The 14971-nt window shown below is 48.5% G+C and overlaps 1 protein-coding gene across 3 annotated transcripts in view; it reads right to left on the reverse strand.

Moving 5' to 3' along the window:
- The window catches only part of NCAM1 (neural cell adhesion molecule 1), a 323397-nt gene that overhangs the window by 11299 nt on the left and 297127 nt on the right, over positions 1-14971 (reverse strand). For 2 of the 3 annotated variants that reach the window (XM_065881593.1, XM_065881595.1), the window contains 2 exons: positions 8558-8682; positions 5035-5212 (listed from right to left, as the gene is read on the reverse strand). In XM_065881593.1, the coding sequence (XP_065737665.1) occupies positions 5035-5212; positions 8558-8682 (303 nt within the window). Of the gene's footprint in view, positions 1-5034; positions 5216-8557; positions 8683-14971 lie in introns of all 3 variants that reach the window. The other variant, XM_065881594.1, reaches the window with a different exon arrangement.

Genomic DNA, 14971 nt, shown 5'->3' on the forward strand with positions numbered 1-14971 from the left:
TTCACATGAACTGTTATTTCCTTTAATAATGCAAAGGTGTAAACTTCATCAAGGCCTCGCTGATTATCTACACAACAATGTTAGCATTCTTATTAGTGGAAAAACGTGATCCAAACCTGCCGTATAAATATTGCAAAACACGAGCAGAGAAGCCCTGTGGCGTGTCGAGATCGGGCAGCACTGAGACAGGGCGCGGGGGCAGGGCGGCTGAGCGGGGCAGCGAGCGTTCCCTCCTTCAGGGCCTGTCTCAGGGGCTCCCGGCGGGGCTGAGGGCTGCAGCCACCATGAGGGTGGCTCAGTGTCCGGTGGGGGCGGGCGTGCCTGAATGCTGTCTCCCGAAAGGGCGTCCCTTACAAACCACGGGCCTATCCAAATGGGGCCAATGCAATGACCCCAACGTTGCTTCAGCTGAGGCCTGTCTGGCCCAGACTGAGCTGAGGGGACAGGGTCATGGATGTCAGGCCTCCCCACACTTTGGGCCAGATCTTCAGAAACACAGACATAGGCCCTTGCCTATGGGACTGGGCCCAGGGTGGGGCAGACCGCTGAGATGGGCCCTCCTGGGTGAATATGCAACTTGTGCCGAAGATGATACCAAGAGCCTGCCGGGAGTCAGGGGACAGTGATGGGTGGCCTGTGTGAGGACCATGTCTCCCTCCTTTGCCTTCCTGATGGCCCTGGGATTCTACGCCGGGCCCGGAGGCACCGTGGGCCTCTCCTTGATACTCTGCCTTGTGCCTAAGAACCGTGTCTGCTCCCGCTGCCATGGTGGGACGGGAGATCGGGGATCCCGGGGGAGAGGTTCACGGCGGGGCTGGAGGCCAACGGGGCCAGGGGGAGAGGCGTTGCCTGGCTGAGCCGTTGGGCGGCCTGTGGCCTCCGGTGTGTGTACCTGACCCTCTAAACTACCAGCGCTGGGGACACGGGCCTGTGCCCACTGCCACGGGCAGCTCTGCCCCGCAGACCACAGGATCATCTGGATTCCCAAAGAGAAAGGCTCGTCTTTGAACATTAAAAAATGACAACAGAACCAAAAAGTAAAGAAACCAAAATGAACAGAAATCAAACTTCTGTGGAGATGCTCAGAGATGAGATATGTGGAATGATATGTGACCACAACGGAGGGGGGAGTTTTTATTCAGGAGAAGGTACCCCTGAGCTCAGACACGGACGCCACTGAGCAGGATTCACTTGAGTCTCTACGGGGAACTTTAACAAACACACCTCACCTCCTCTCCTGGGCATGGCGGGGGCTACCCTCAACAGCAGAGGGGCAGCTGGCTTCCACCAGAATTTTCAAAATGTCATTGAAACCACTGACCGACAGGGGGTCGGGGCACTCGGGCAGTATGACAGGCTGGCTGGGTTCCAATTTATGGGCACTCTGGGCTGGCCCTGCCTCGCGCTCTACAGAGCACGTGTGGGGAGGGGGTGTGGCTCGCACCAGGCTCACAGCGGATGCTTCCAACCTGGGGGACCGATGCTTACGTGATAGTGTGGGTCACTGTTGGGCCACATCCGCCAAGACACGAGGTCTGTGACTGATCTGTAGCCATGCGGCATGTATCACCCTGACTGGGAGACACGCACCTTCCAGAGCCCATAGGTGCCGAGCACGTCCTAGGTTGGCCCTGTTCGCAGAGCCAGCGTCAGGTGCTGGTTATACTACCAGGACCAAAGCGCCTCCCAGAATGTTGGATCAGCCCCAGAAAATACTCAACAAATCCGAGTTCTTCCGCTGCATGGGCAACAGGGGGACTTACTTTGCCCATCATGCCAGCAAAATGCTCCGGTGAATCGCAGCGGGCTTACCAGGGGCACTTAAATGCAAGCGAAGCCAACTACTTATTGAAGGGCAGCAGAGGAGCACAGGGTTACAGTGGGGACACGGGGTGATTTTAACAATCTGATGCAAGCTTTAGAGAGTACTTAGAAATCCTTCTCTGCTACATCATTTTCAGGTAAGAACCAGAAATGCAACCAGTAGCAGATGTGCAGAAGCTTTTCTGTAAACCTGATGTAATGGTTTTTTGTTGTTGTTCTTTTAATATATATATATATATATATATATATATAGAGAGAGAGAGAGAGAGAGAGAGAGAGAGAGAGAGAGAGTGTAAAGAGAAGAGCTCCCAAACATTTTTATACTGCTATGAAAAAGGGGGCAAACTCCTTATGAAGTGGCACAAAAGTATCTGTGAAGGGTAATAGGTGTGGAGGTCCAGCTTTTTCCAATTGCCAAACCTTCCTCTTGCACAGACAACTTGGTGGTGTGGCCATGGCAGTCCTGACAGATCCTTCCAAAGGGGGCACTGATCATTCTCATAGGAACCGGGCTCTTAGGCAAATTTAGTTTTTTGGCATTCAAGTTCCTAACAGAGCAAGAGAAGAGTCACCGCAGAGAAAAGCAATGAGACAAAGGTGGAGGACGTGGTGGAGCCTCCCAAGGTCGCTGCAGGTGCCAAGCAATGGGTCCCCAGAGAAAATGTGGGTGTTTAAAAACAAATGTGGCGGTGGGGATGTCCCGGTGACGTCCAAGGTGATATGTGTGACGACAGACACAGGAAAGGGAGGGGGAAGGAGGAAAGAGAAGGAAAAGACAGAAACAGAGAAAAAAAATAGATAAAAAGAAAAAAAAATAGGTCAAATATAGAAAATGCAAGAATCAAAGGTTAATTCAACTTTGTAAATTAAACTGACAAAGGTTAGAGAAGAGTTCAGTGCCATATTATCACCATAAGGCCAGTCCCTAAGCTCAGCAAGGCCAGAAGCAGCACAGCGGGGTGAATTCAGGGGTTAGGGGTCAGCGAGCAAATGAAATTAAAGTGAGAGAACAGAAGCCTCCACAGGCAAATACAAGAATCTGATTAGGAAAGTGTTACCTTTGATAAGGGGAGGTCTCTAAGATGCAGTCAGGAGTCTCCCCACAGCCTTCTATAGCCTCTAGAGCTTTTTACACGTTGGGGTAGAGATGCATCTGATCACTGCAGTATGTACAGCAAACTGTATGCAAGGACGGGGGCCACCTTTTCAGCAATAAATCGGACTCTTCTTCCTATTGTACAATCCCCCCACCCATAGTGCTCTTAAAGAGAATCTAGTTCTGCACCTCTCACCTCCAACCACCCACTGACCAGAGAATTCCACCGTGAACGTACATCTCGTAATTCAGAGGTTTTATTCGCAGGTCCCAGAGAAGTCCAACCAAGCAACCTCCTTCTAAAACCTATGCAGTAGAGCCCGAAGCCCTCCTGGGGAGGTGAGGAGCCCCTCCAACCCTCCCCTTTAACTGGGAGCCTGAGAGATTAGCCAGAAGGACTCTGACAACCCCGGTGGGCAGGACTCGGGGGACTGGCCTTCCCAGAATTTCTGTATCTGACACCCGGTGGCCCCAACTTCTCCAACCCCAGAAGCTGATGCCGCTGGCAGTACCCAGCCTGGGAACGCAGCGTGTCGGAATCACCACCTACGAAGTCTTACCCAGGGAAACAGATGCCCGTAGAAATCTGTCTCACTGCAAAGGAATCACTCAAGGCTTCTCACTCCCCCATCTCCTGAGTGCCCCATAAAAGCCGAGCAGATCTGAACACTCCCACCAGACTGTCAATTCCAGGGAAAAACTGACCCAAGAACGCAGAGAAAGAAGGGGCAGAGAATAGAAAGGGCCACCTCTATTTGGACAGCCTACGAAGCAGTGAGGAGAACATTGTTTACAGTCACAACCAGATACCTTGGCTTCATCACTGACCATGTGACCAGTGCCTGCAGAGAGACACCCACCCTAGCCTATGCTGAGGGGCCTCCCTGTCAGTGCAGAGGGGAGGACCATGGACACCTCTCATCTATGGCCGCCAACTCCCTGGGGGCCCACACACATCCACCAGATACACACACTCACGCACAACCAACCATCGGGAAGCACATACCGATCTTACTTTGCTGCTGCTCGACCAACGCACTTCCACACACACAGCCCTGTGTCATAGTAGCCCATGTCCTTTCTGGCCTCTCTCCCTCTGGAAACAGCAATCGTGATCACTGAGCTGAGAGCTGGGGGCAAGCACTCTGGACGGGACAGGCATAATGGAGGACAGACGAAGGCCGCCGGGAGGTTGGAGCATCTTCCTACTATACTTGGACACTGCAGAGCGTTTATGGGGACCCCTCCACTAGGCATATTGTATGCCCACCTCTCCTGCCTGTGGTTGGCATATGGCTGCTCTGGAAAAGCAGAGAGGGGCGATGAAGATCTCTTTCTGCTCTGAGGAATCAGGTCATTGAGGAGACTGGCCATCAGAAGCGAGGCAGCTGGGCCAGAAAGCAGAACTCTCACTTTATTCCCACACTTGAGTTGGTCCTGGATCCCTAGAGACAGATCTGCATCTCCTGGGAGAGCTGCTCCCATCCCGGCCTCTAGCAGACTGGACTGCCTGCCTTTCATGGATGGGGGTTTCCAGCGTCTACTTTCTCCACTTGTTCTGTTTCAAGTGGCTCGGTTTAATCTTTGTTTCAATTGAGAGGCCCTTGGCGGGGAGGATTTTTAACTAACTAACCGGGCACCACATGTCCCTTCTCTTGGGGTTCCCACAGAGAAGAGATTTGGACCACAGTTGTGCAGGTAAGCAAGCATCAGATAGAAAGTGCTTCGAAACAGTGACGTGGTCCTTGTATGAAATGGTAGATAGCAGATAAGGTCTCGAAAAAGGATCCTTCCTCAACCAGCGTCCAAAGCTTGGCTGGAGCTGGGGTCTTTCCCATCTGAGGGATCCCACGGACTGGCTTATGATCAGTCCTCCAAGGCTGAATGACACAGGACCTTCACTCAGGAGGCTTGGCCAAGCCTTCCTGGGGGTCCGGTCCATCTCAACCTACTGCACAGCTAGGTACAAAGCAAAACTAAGCTTTGCGTGGCAACCGATCATGAGGATGGCTGTAAGCAAGCGCGCTGTCAGGGGCTGTTCAGGCACATCAGGAGGTGCGGCACTTGTGCGTTAATCCAAAGCGGGAAACTCACAGAAAGCAAAGCCGTCATACCTGGGATGGCTGTGGGCTGGGCCGAGGTCCTGAACACAAAGTGAGCCGCTTTGGACTTTCCCTGCTGGTTCTCAGCCACCACATAGACCTCGTACTCGGCATTCCAGTCCAGGGACTTGAGCATGACGTGGTCACTGCCAGATGGGAGCCTGATCTCTGGTTTCCATTCGGAGGAGAGCTTCTGGGAGAAACCGGCAAGAAAGATACAAGACACCAGAAAGCTTTAGGTGAAATCGCTGCTGAGACCAGCTAACAGGAGGAACATAAGGGAGTCAGAAATAAAAACCAAAGATAGGACACGGTCTTTACTCTTAACCGGCCTGAAAAACCCAAAGGTAAATGATCATGCAGGTCAGGAGATCCACGTTGCCTGCCTGCAAATACAAGCAGCGGCAGACCGCCAGTGTGGCATGGGGCCAACCCTTCAATGTCCCGTGCACCACCTTGAGAGCGTGCAGGGACCCAGGCTACACTCTGGAATGCTGGCCCGTGGCCTAAGGACGACCTAGAAGAGTAATCCAACAGCTGTGTTTCCTGTCCTGTTTCAGAATGTGGGTCACACTCAGGTGTGTGACTCACCTCCCTGACATGGGAACACTGCACAGATTCCACTTTTATTAAAAATAAAAACGATCATTTATGGAGCACCCACTCCATGCCAGGCATTGGACTAAAGGCTTTCTGCACATTTTCTCACTGCATCCATACAACAAGCCTGCCAGTGCTTTTGCCTGGCCCTTACTAAAGCTGATGACGGGGAAGGGAGGGAGAGGTCAGGTGACTTCCCCAAGCCACATGGGCAGTCGAGCTGTGGCCAAGAGCCTCTGGGCCCAAAGCCTTTCGTAGAAGGGAGCTCAACACATATCTACTGCACTGAACTGGATTGTCCTATTCCATGCAGTGTGACCTGCTCTCTGAGACTGGAGCTGGAGGTGTCACAGGTGTGAATTCTTCTGTCAGGTCCAAGGCTGAGGTGCCCAGAGTGCCTGCAAGGTACACTCAGCTCAGAAGAGCACTGCCCAGGGCATAATCTCAGGCACGAAGCTGGAGTTATAGGTGCCCCTCTTTTCTCAAATGTTCTTTCCAGTTCTGTCCTGAGTTTGTTCTGGGTGGGAGCCATCGACGCATGTCTACTGGATGATGGGCTGCTCCCCGGAAGAGCAGAACATGATAGCAGTGTCACCTGGAAGGTGGTCTAGCCCATGGCTGAGGCTGCAGGAAAAGTTACATTATAGGAAAGCCAGCCGTCTTCCCAGAAAAATGCTTTGTACCAGCCAAAGGGATACCTTTAGGAATGGGATAGCACTCGTGTCATGGCCATGACCAGTGTGGGGAAATGCTGGAAGGGGGTGCTTATGTCCTCAGAGTCTAACTGGAAGCCAGGCTATGGCTCTAAGTTGGCTCCTGAGCGTGTCAGCATGTACCCCATTTTAATTTAAAATGAAGAAATTCAGCTGTTTTTGTCCTCTTTCTCTGAAAGGCTTCTTTCCTTGGCAAACATCATACAGAAGACAGAGCCAGAATATAAAGCAAACGTTACGTTACGTAATACATATTAATAATATATAATAATAGTAATGTTCAGCAAATGTTAGGATTTTGAGGTGGAAGGGAGAGGACAGTTACGGTTGTTGAAGTCTAACATATCGCAGTGCTTTGCCCCAGTTGTCTCTTTAAGGCAGGCCTGCCTGGCACAGCTGGGACGGCTCTTCTGGAACACTGACACCTGATGTGGCCTCATAAGGGAGATATTTCCAGCCCCAGCCTGCATCATAGCAGTGATTATCACAGTTACCACGTACAGAGTTTTCCAAGTGTCAGGCACATTTCAGGTTCTTTGCTTACGTTATAACTAATCTTTACAACAGCTTGATAAGCTCTCTCCATTTTATTGATGGAGAAATGGAGATTATGGAAGACTGGGTGACCTATTCAGGTCCCATGCCGCTAAATGGTAAAGCTGGAATTGGGTCCCATGTCTGTTGGGCCACATCAGCATAACAACACATAATAACATCCTCCCCCTACACTGCCCACTTCCAGTGGGCTCCATGGGACCACCTGCCCAGTCCCTGAATCCTACTCCACAGCAAGGAAACCACAGGGACCTCTCAGATGGTGGTGCCTCTGGGCTGGGCCTTAGGAAAGTCAACTGAGGCTCCTCCTCCAACAACAGGCTCGCGCCTGACTTCACAGTTAAGGAGGAGAGGGCTGAGTGGACTGACAGGCTGCCCAGCGGCTGAGACGTGTGCCCGGGAGGGCTCTGTGCCGCGCGGACTCTCTGTAAACATAACCGGGTTAGGGCTCCCATGGCACTTCAAGCAGGGCTGATCAAAAGGCAGAGAGGGAGTAAGTCAAACTTCCCGGGAAAAGCCTATTTTGGGGGCTATCTGAAGAAAGAAAACTCCTCTCAAGTTCATTATTTTCTACGGGCAAGAAATCCTAGTGAGAGACTATTTCCGATGCTCAGATGCTGCCTCTAAACCTCTCAGCAATTGGTTGTGGAAGGAAATGGCCAAGGGTCATTCTAAAACCAAAAAAACCCAAAAAGCCACAATGGGGTGATTTTCAGTTTGGGGGTCGGGGATGACAGGTGGAATGTCAGAAATCTTAGATGGGTGGTGGGCAAACCCAGAAGAAAAGGCTTATGGCCAGGCTCACTGGTAGCCGGACAGCAGGGTGACAACAGCTCAGGTGGGCTGCACGAGCACTGGAGGTGGGGTGAGGGAAGGAGCTGGTTTAGGACCTGAGGCAGCCCAGGCCGGGGGCTAAGGACCCCGTCTCTTCAGGCACACAGACCTGGATTCAAACCCTGGCTTCCTGGCTGTATGAGTCATGCGGTCACTGACTGCATAAGCCTCACTTACTTCCTCTGTAAAGCGGGGATAATCATTAAGACCAACTTCGTAGGGTTCTTGGGGAGAAGAAAATGCATGCGATCATGGGCCTGCACGCCTGGCCTATGACGCACACTTTATCCAAGTGTGATTATTAGATATCAGTACGTTATTTGCAAAAAGTACTGGGTGATGGCAAGATAACTTCATAGAAAAATTTAGGAAGCAGAAAAATCAATCATGGTATGGATTTGTCATCACCAAAATCATTTTAGAGGTTTTTAAAATGGTCTCAGTGTGTTTACCCATGCTATACGTAGCACAGAGGACCATATTCAATATCCTATGATAAACCGTAATGGAAAAGAGTATTAGGAAAAGAATGTATATATATGTATAATGGAGTCACTTTGCTGTACAGAAGTAATTAACACAACGCTGTAAATCAACTACATTTCAATTAAAAAATATAAAATAGGGGACTGAAAAAAAAAAATGGTCTCAGCGTAGACATGACCTAAAGTCTGCAAGTCAATCTTGGAATGTAAAACCCTAACCCGGACCCAGGAGCCACCTGCCAGGCACAGAGGCCGCCCCCGCCCCCCTGGGCTTTGCACGCTGCTGCGCCAGGAAGGCAAGTGTCAGGGTTGCGGGGTGGTGTGACGCCCGGGAAGGAGGCCACTCACCGCTCGGTACTTGACCAGGTAGTGTCGGATCGGGGAGCCGCCGTCATCCTGCTTGATCAGGTTCACCTTAATAGAGTTTCCATCCTCTCCCATCTGCCCTTCGAGCTTAGGTGCACTGGGTTCCCCTGAAACAGCCACGTAATTCGCATGACATTTTCATCCACAAAATGAAAATCAGATCCAACAGAATGGGAGGTAGTGATGGGCTGGGGCTGGCCTCTTGCTTTGTCAGCAATTCAAATGGTTAAAAAGCAATACATATAAAACTCTGAATTCCAGTTGGATGCCTCAGACTTAGCCCAAAGTGAGAATGCCTTTTGGGAATGTTCTGGGAAACCGCCCTCCCTAGTAGCAAAGTTCTTTTACCATTTTAGAGAGAAGTGGTTTTTTTGTTGTTGTTGTTTTGGTTTTTATTCTGTCACGTGCCTGTATTTTCTCTTAGCTGCTCTTACAACTACAGATTTAACTTTTATGAACCTGGTACATTTTGAGGAACAGCCTGAAATATGGGAAAATGTAAGCACTTAAGGAGAAAACTTAAACCCATCAAGTAATTTTTCAAAACAGCCCATTTTTTTCCCCCTGGATTCATCCCAGCGGTCTAATCCCTAACTGGGGTGGAATGATGCTGCATTCTTGTGACCATCTTTGTATGAATTAAATTTTATTACTTAGATTCATTAAAAAAAATAACGCGTTTCCAGTTGTGATCAAGTAAAGCCCGAGTTGCTGCAGGCAAGTTTCTTGTAAGTATCCGGCATTTGCGGCTCAACAGCCTGAGTGATAATCCTTGGTACCTTGTATTAATGGAACGATCATTAAAGTCTTTTTATTTGTGAGAAGAGAGAGAGGGAAATATGTCTTTAGCATTTCTCAGCAGAAAAAAGTCAATGTTTCTCTTTTCCTTGCAGTACAACTCTGAAGCCAAGGTCGAGAAAAAAGACGAGCTTGTATGTGACAAACTACCAGGGCTGGGATGGTTCTTCAGGAAGAGGACGATTGACTTTAAGAGAAACTATTTCATTAGCATATGTTGAAAGCAATGAGATGAGAGAATGTCTGTGATAAAGAGTTAAAATGAAGATTTACAACACTTGGGAACCCTGTACTTCCTGTGGAAAGCATCTCTGTATCTACTTCATGATCTCAGACAGAAAATTTGGAGAGCCTATAAAAGAGTTACCTTCTGGGTGGGTGGTCCTCACTTGTTCTCTGGAAGACAGAATCACAGACATGGGATAGGAGAGCCAGGGGAGGCTTGTCACCAGGCTTTGGGCCTCATCACCCACAGTGTACCTTTGGTAATTTAATGAGAAGGCTGCTGGTAAGGTCAGTCCAGCCCACTGTCCTCACTCAGCTACTCTGAGAACCTACAGTGGCCGAGTGTCCTACTTTTCCCTTTGAGACAAGGAGGAACCAGAGACAAAGCTAACGAGAGCCCTGCTACTCGGCCTGGGTCGGCAGCACGCACACCACCTGGAAGCTCAATTAACAGGATCGCGAGGCGATCTTGGTGCACACGTACCAGTCATGGGGACACATAAAAGCAACAACAGGGAGGCTGTGTAATCTTAACGTCTGAGGGATGTCTGCTTAAAATTTGTGCTTATTATTTGTTTTCTTCAATGAGTAATTAAGGAAAAAGAAAAACAAAAAGATAAAAGGGCTTCAGGCGAAGACCTGTCCTGCTTTTACGCCACTAGCTAGCCACCAGCACCAACTATTCAGTGGAAAGTACTTGGAGATTTGGTTTAGGTAATGTCAAGGTGCATACGCTTCTCAAATTCTTCTGGACCATTCTAAGTCGTAGATAATATTTCAATTATGTCTTATACCATTAGAGATATCCAGTGCCAAAAAGAAATTCAAAGTGGAGTATATTTTAGAGTAGGGAAGGAGGTCTGTGTAGATTCAACGATGCTGAACAACGGAATAGGAGATCCAGCAGAACTTTACAAATTCTACTCTCTTGCTCAGTTAGAGTGACCACCTCGTCCTGGTTAGCCTGTGACTTTCCAGGCATTAGCACTGCAGTCCTTTACCATGGACAAACCCTTAGTCCCAGGTGAAACAGGACGTTGGTGACCCTGGACTGAATGAAGCCTTACATTAATCATTATAACTTTCTGTATTCAGAATTGCAACACTGACTCTGGGATTAACGGTCTCTTTGCCTTCAGAAGGAGGGAAGGAGGTGGTATCAGCTGTCCTTCCAACACGCTCACCAAGCAAGGACCTAGTCCTTCCCCCAAGGCCTCCTAGGAAGGGAAATAGAGATTATTCCACTGGGGCTGCTCTGTCTGTACCTTCCTTCCTATCTTCTCTCAGATTTGAGCCGTATGCCTCTCCAGGGCTGAATCAATACCGCAAAACATTGAACCCTGCTTTGGGGGGAGTGTCTACTTAGAAGAGGGGCTTTCTCCAATGTTGTGAAGCTCCCTTTAGAACTGAATGCTAAGGATGCCACAGTGGAGCTCAGGGGGTCTAGTGCCTTGGCTAGGTCACTGCCTCAGTCTCCACATTCGCAAAATACCAGATGCTCCCGAGGGCGCCTCCTCACTCTGGTATCACCGTGACACTGTGACAGTCACTGTGCTAGGGTGAGCTATCGAGAACACCTTGGCTATTTTCATGATGCTGTAAAACACAGAACCCCAAATCTAGGATGTTCAGTCAATTTTAGGGAGAGGCATCGCACGACCAACAATTCCATATCACTTAGGCACAGAGATGCCCATTTTTTCTACAATTTTAAAAAAAGTTATCTCCAAAAATTCCCGTCTTTGAAAAAAAGACCCCAAGCGTCTTCAAAAACATATGAAGAAAATCTCGCCAAGGAATCCCTGCAAAAACCAAGAGCCCCGATGAAGGTGCTGTCCTATTTTTGGATTTGTTTCAGAAAAAATACAGCGGGAATCACAGAGCAACCACTAAAAATTATACCACAGTTAGAACATAGTTCTAACATTTATAAAAGTTAGAACACTATAATTTGCCACCATTTTAGCTGAGTGACTACCACGTAACTCTGATGTGTATTGCTTTCTCATAGAATTTAGAGTATTTTATATCATATCATTTAGAGTGCTTTAAAGGTAATTTATTCATCAAATGCACATTCCGTACATACTAAGTACCGGGTAGTCCATTAGGCTTTCGAGTTTCAAAGGTGATTAAGACAAGTTTTTGTTTGCCAGATGAAAAAACATAGTTATTCAATTATTATTCAATTCTTTGCACGGTGGGGCCCTTGTACAGAAATCTAACCCTTCCTATGACAGTATTTCTAAAGGATGGTCCTATTCAACTAATATCAGAGAGATCTGGACCAACGTTATGGCCATGCAACTTGTTCTAAGGACATACAGATGTGGAAAGAGCAATATTTGTTTAATCAATTGTCTTACTCATCTTCAAATGTTTACTGGCAGCGAATTTTTTTTAAAGATTAGAAATGGGGTTAAAGAAACGATTTCCTAAGCTCTCTGCAAAAAGAATGTTCCAGCCACGCCTGAGGAGGGAGGGGGCTGACACCAAAGAAACGGGCCTGGCATTCAGGAGGCTTGCTGCTTTATTGAACACATTAAGAGAGGAAATTATTTAGAGGGTCCCAGCGTACACTCTGTTCTGAGATGGTTGCTCTGATTGAAATCATTATGGGTAATTTCAGCAAAACCAATATTGTAATTATTTGTAAATGCTGGTTTGCAATCGGCAGGTGGCGCGAAGAAAACCCCTGGGGTTAATTAAACCCTGAGCTTCGCTTCAGCCACGAGTCCAACTTATTTCCCTAAATATTTTATGTAAAGGCTAAAACAGTGGTATTCGTAAAAATCAACCTTGTCAATAACAAATATGAAATAGCAGGCAATTCTGGTATTTTCTAGAAGCATGTAAATCGTGTATGCAAGAAGAAAAAAAAAAGAATGTACCAGAGAGACCGCATACAGTCAAAAATATTACTGGCAGGTCCTATAAATTCCCCTTAGAAACCGTAATTGAAATGTGTATTTCTGGCCATGTAGATTGCAGGTTCTTCTTTGTAATTATGGTGCTACTGGCCCTAAAATCAGAGTCAGCTTCATGTCTTTCTCCTCGTCAGCAGAAGCCCTGGGACCAGAAAACTACTGCTGGATATCTGAATTCCACAAAAAAAAATTCTAGCAAACCCAGGGCCTTTGAACAGCAACTATGAATTCTGGAAGGAAAACAATATTCTACTTCTCACTCAAAAAGCCCCAGGACCAAGAGTTGTATGTTCTGAATGAAATGCTGTGGGGCCAATAGGCTGAGACAGGCTGGACCTGGGTTCTGTCTTCACCCACTTTGTTTCCTCTCCCATCAGGACCCACGCAGGGTTTGGTGCATCTGAGAAGAACCCAAAGATGGTTGTAGGGTCTGCATTAGAATCTTTCACTACCAAAAAGGATTGTCTAGCATTAAAAATACTGTTCGTTCTGTTTCTCCTAATGCCTGTTCCCCTTTACTGATTATTTCTTATAAGCAATTTGAAACTGTTTTAAAGAGTCCAAAATGTATGATTAAACTGTTCTGATATGACGCTTGTTTGATGTTTCCAATTCAAGAGCATTTAAAACTACATCAAGAAGTTCGAAGTTTGATTGGTCCTTATGGGATCAGCAAATTACCAAAGGGAATCAGGACTTAGTTATTAGACCACCAACTCTCCTTCCTCAGACCAACCTCTTAGCCCTAATGTCAAACAGACGAATGTGATCTATGCCACATACACTCCTGGACCCTCAACATCTCCCTGATGCCGCTTTGGCAGCCTACCTGGCTATTCTAGACTGAGGTGGTTTTCCAATACTCCCAAAGAGCAGCCCGCAGTGCTTGGACTGACATCCATTCGTCTCGAGCATCGCTCCCCCAAATCAGGCCTTTGGAGCAAAGCGTTCTTTTTCTCCTGAGCGCTTGTCTCTTAACTGTTAAGGATTTGCTGTGCTAGCATGACCTGACTCTTTGCCATCCTAGTCCCTGGCTCTGGGGAGTGCTGGGGTACAGAACGAGCGGGTATGGGCATGGCCAGGTCCCCCACTTCTACAGAGAAAGGATGCTTGGCTCTCTGCGGCCAGGCTCATGGAGGCATCCAGCCCACAAATCTTCCCAGCGTGAGTTTTCTTGGGAATTGTGAATGGGAGTGTGTGCTGGGGGCGGGGGGGGGGCGCGGTGGGAGAGGCGGTGGGGAGGCCTGGCAGCACCGAGGACGAATTAAACAGCAACAAATGAACTCTGACAGACCGAACCACAAAAGTACCAATTCCCTTCTCGTGGGTGTCATGAAAACACCAACAGGTTCATTGATCAATTATCTTTGTTTCATCACCCTAAAAAGAAAATACGGCCACAGAGGTATGGCTCGTGGTCTGGGGGCTGGTCCAGGCTGAGGAAGTTAAGACAGAAATAACCGCCGTCACCAACAATGAACTTGGCTCCTGCCTCCGAGGTCACAAGGTGGGTGCGTGAACATCTCCAACGCTACTTCATGGACGTGAGGTTCGTTATTAAGAAGTACGAGGCTCCTGGGAGGTTTTAGCCCTCACGCTGGTAAACCCTAGGGAAACGGGCACTGTCTGAACCCCGCGGTCCCTGCCCACAGGATCCGGGCTGATATACATCACTGCCTCGGTCCCTTCATGCTAGCTTTCTATCCTGGTAACCATCAGTGCTGGGAATCCTTCGGAATAAAGGCAATTAGAGCAGAACCCCTGGTGAAAAGTCTATGTCGACCTGCCAAAGACCGTGGCAATCCAGACACACAGCTGTAAAAAATAAAGGAGGGGGCAGTGGAAGGGCTGGTTAGTGATGTTTTCGATCTAAGAAGGAAGAGTGGGTGTTAAAGAGTTTAGTTCATCAGAATCAGCATTTCCTAGTACAAGTCAGTGTCAGTAGCTAAAGAAAAAAAGAGCATTATAAATGGGTGGGGAGGGATCCATGCTCAAACATGCAGCACACGAACAGGGGGGTGCAGGGGGCATCTCATCACATACATGCTGGTGGGAAGGGAGTCCCATTTATGCAGAGTCCTTGGTAGCTGATGGAGGCATGGAGGAAGCGGGACCCGCTGTTGTGTGATGTCATGATACCAGAAATAAACTTTGGCATCAGGGGCTCAAATTTACACTTCCAACAAACCCATGCCTGTGCCCTTGGGCCAGGTGTCTGAGCTTCCCTGCCATGGACCCCTCCCTGAAGAGCTCTGTGGGCTCAGAGGCCAAGTGGCCCTGGGCTGTGCTCAATGCCTGTGTTCATCTCCCTTCTTCTGGATGGATACAGAAGGTGCACGGACACCTGCCATACGTTAATCACATCGTAGGCAATTTGGCGGGGGGGCGGGGGGGCAGAGGGTAGTGGACACTGGATTTAATCTATTGTGGGCATACAACCAACCCA

The sequence above is a fragment of the Phocoena phocoena genome, chromosome 8 (assembly GCF_963924675.1).
Source record: "Phocoena phocoena chromosome 8, mPhoPho1.1, whole genome shotgun sequence".
NCBI lineage: Eukaryota > Metazoa > Chordata > Mammalia > Artiodactyla > Phocoenidae > Phocoena > Phocoena phocoena.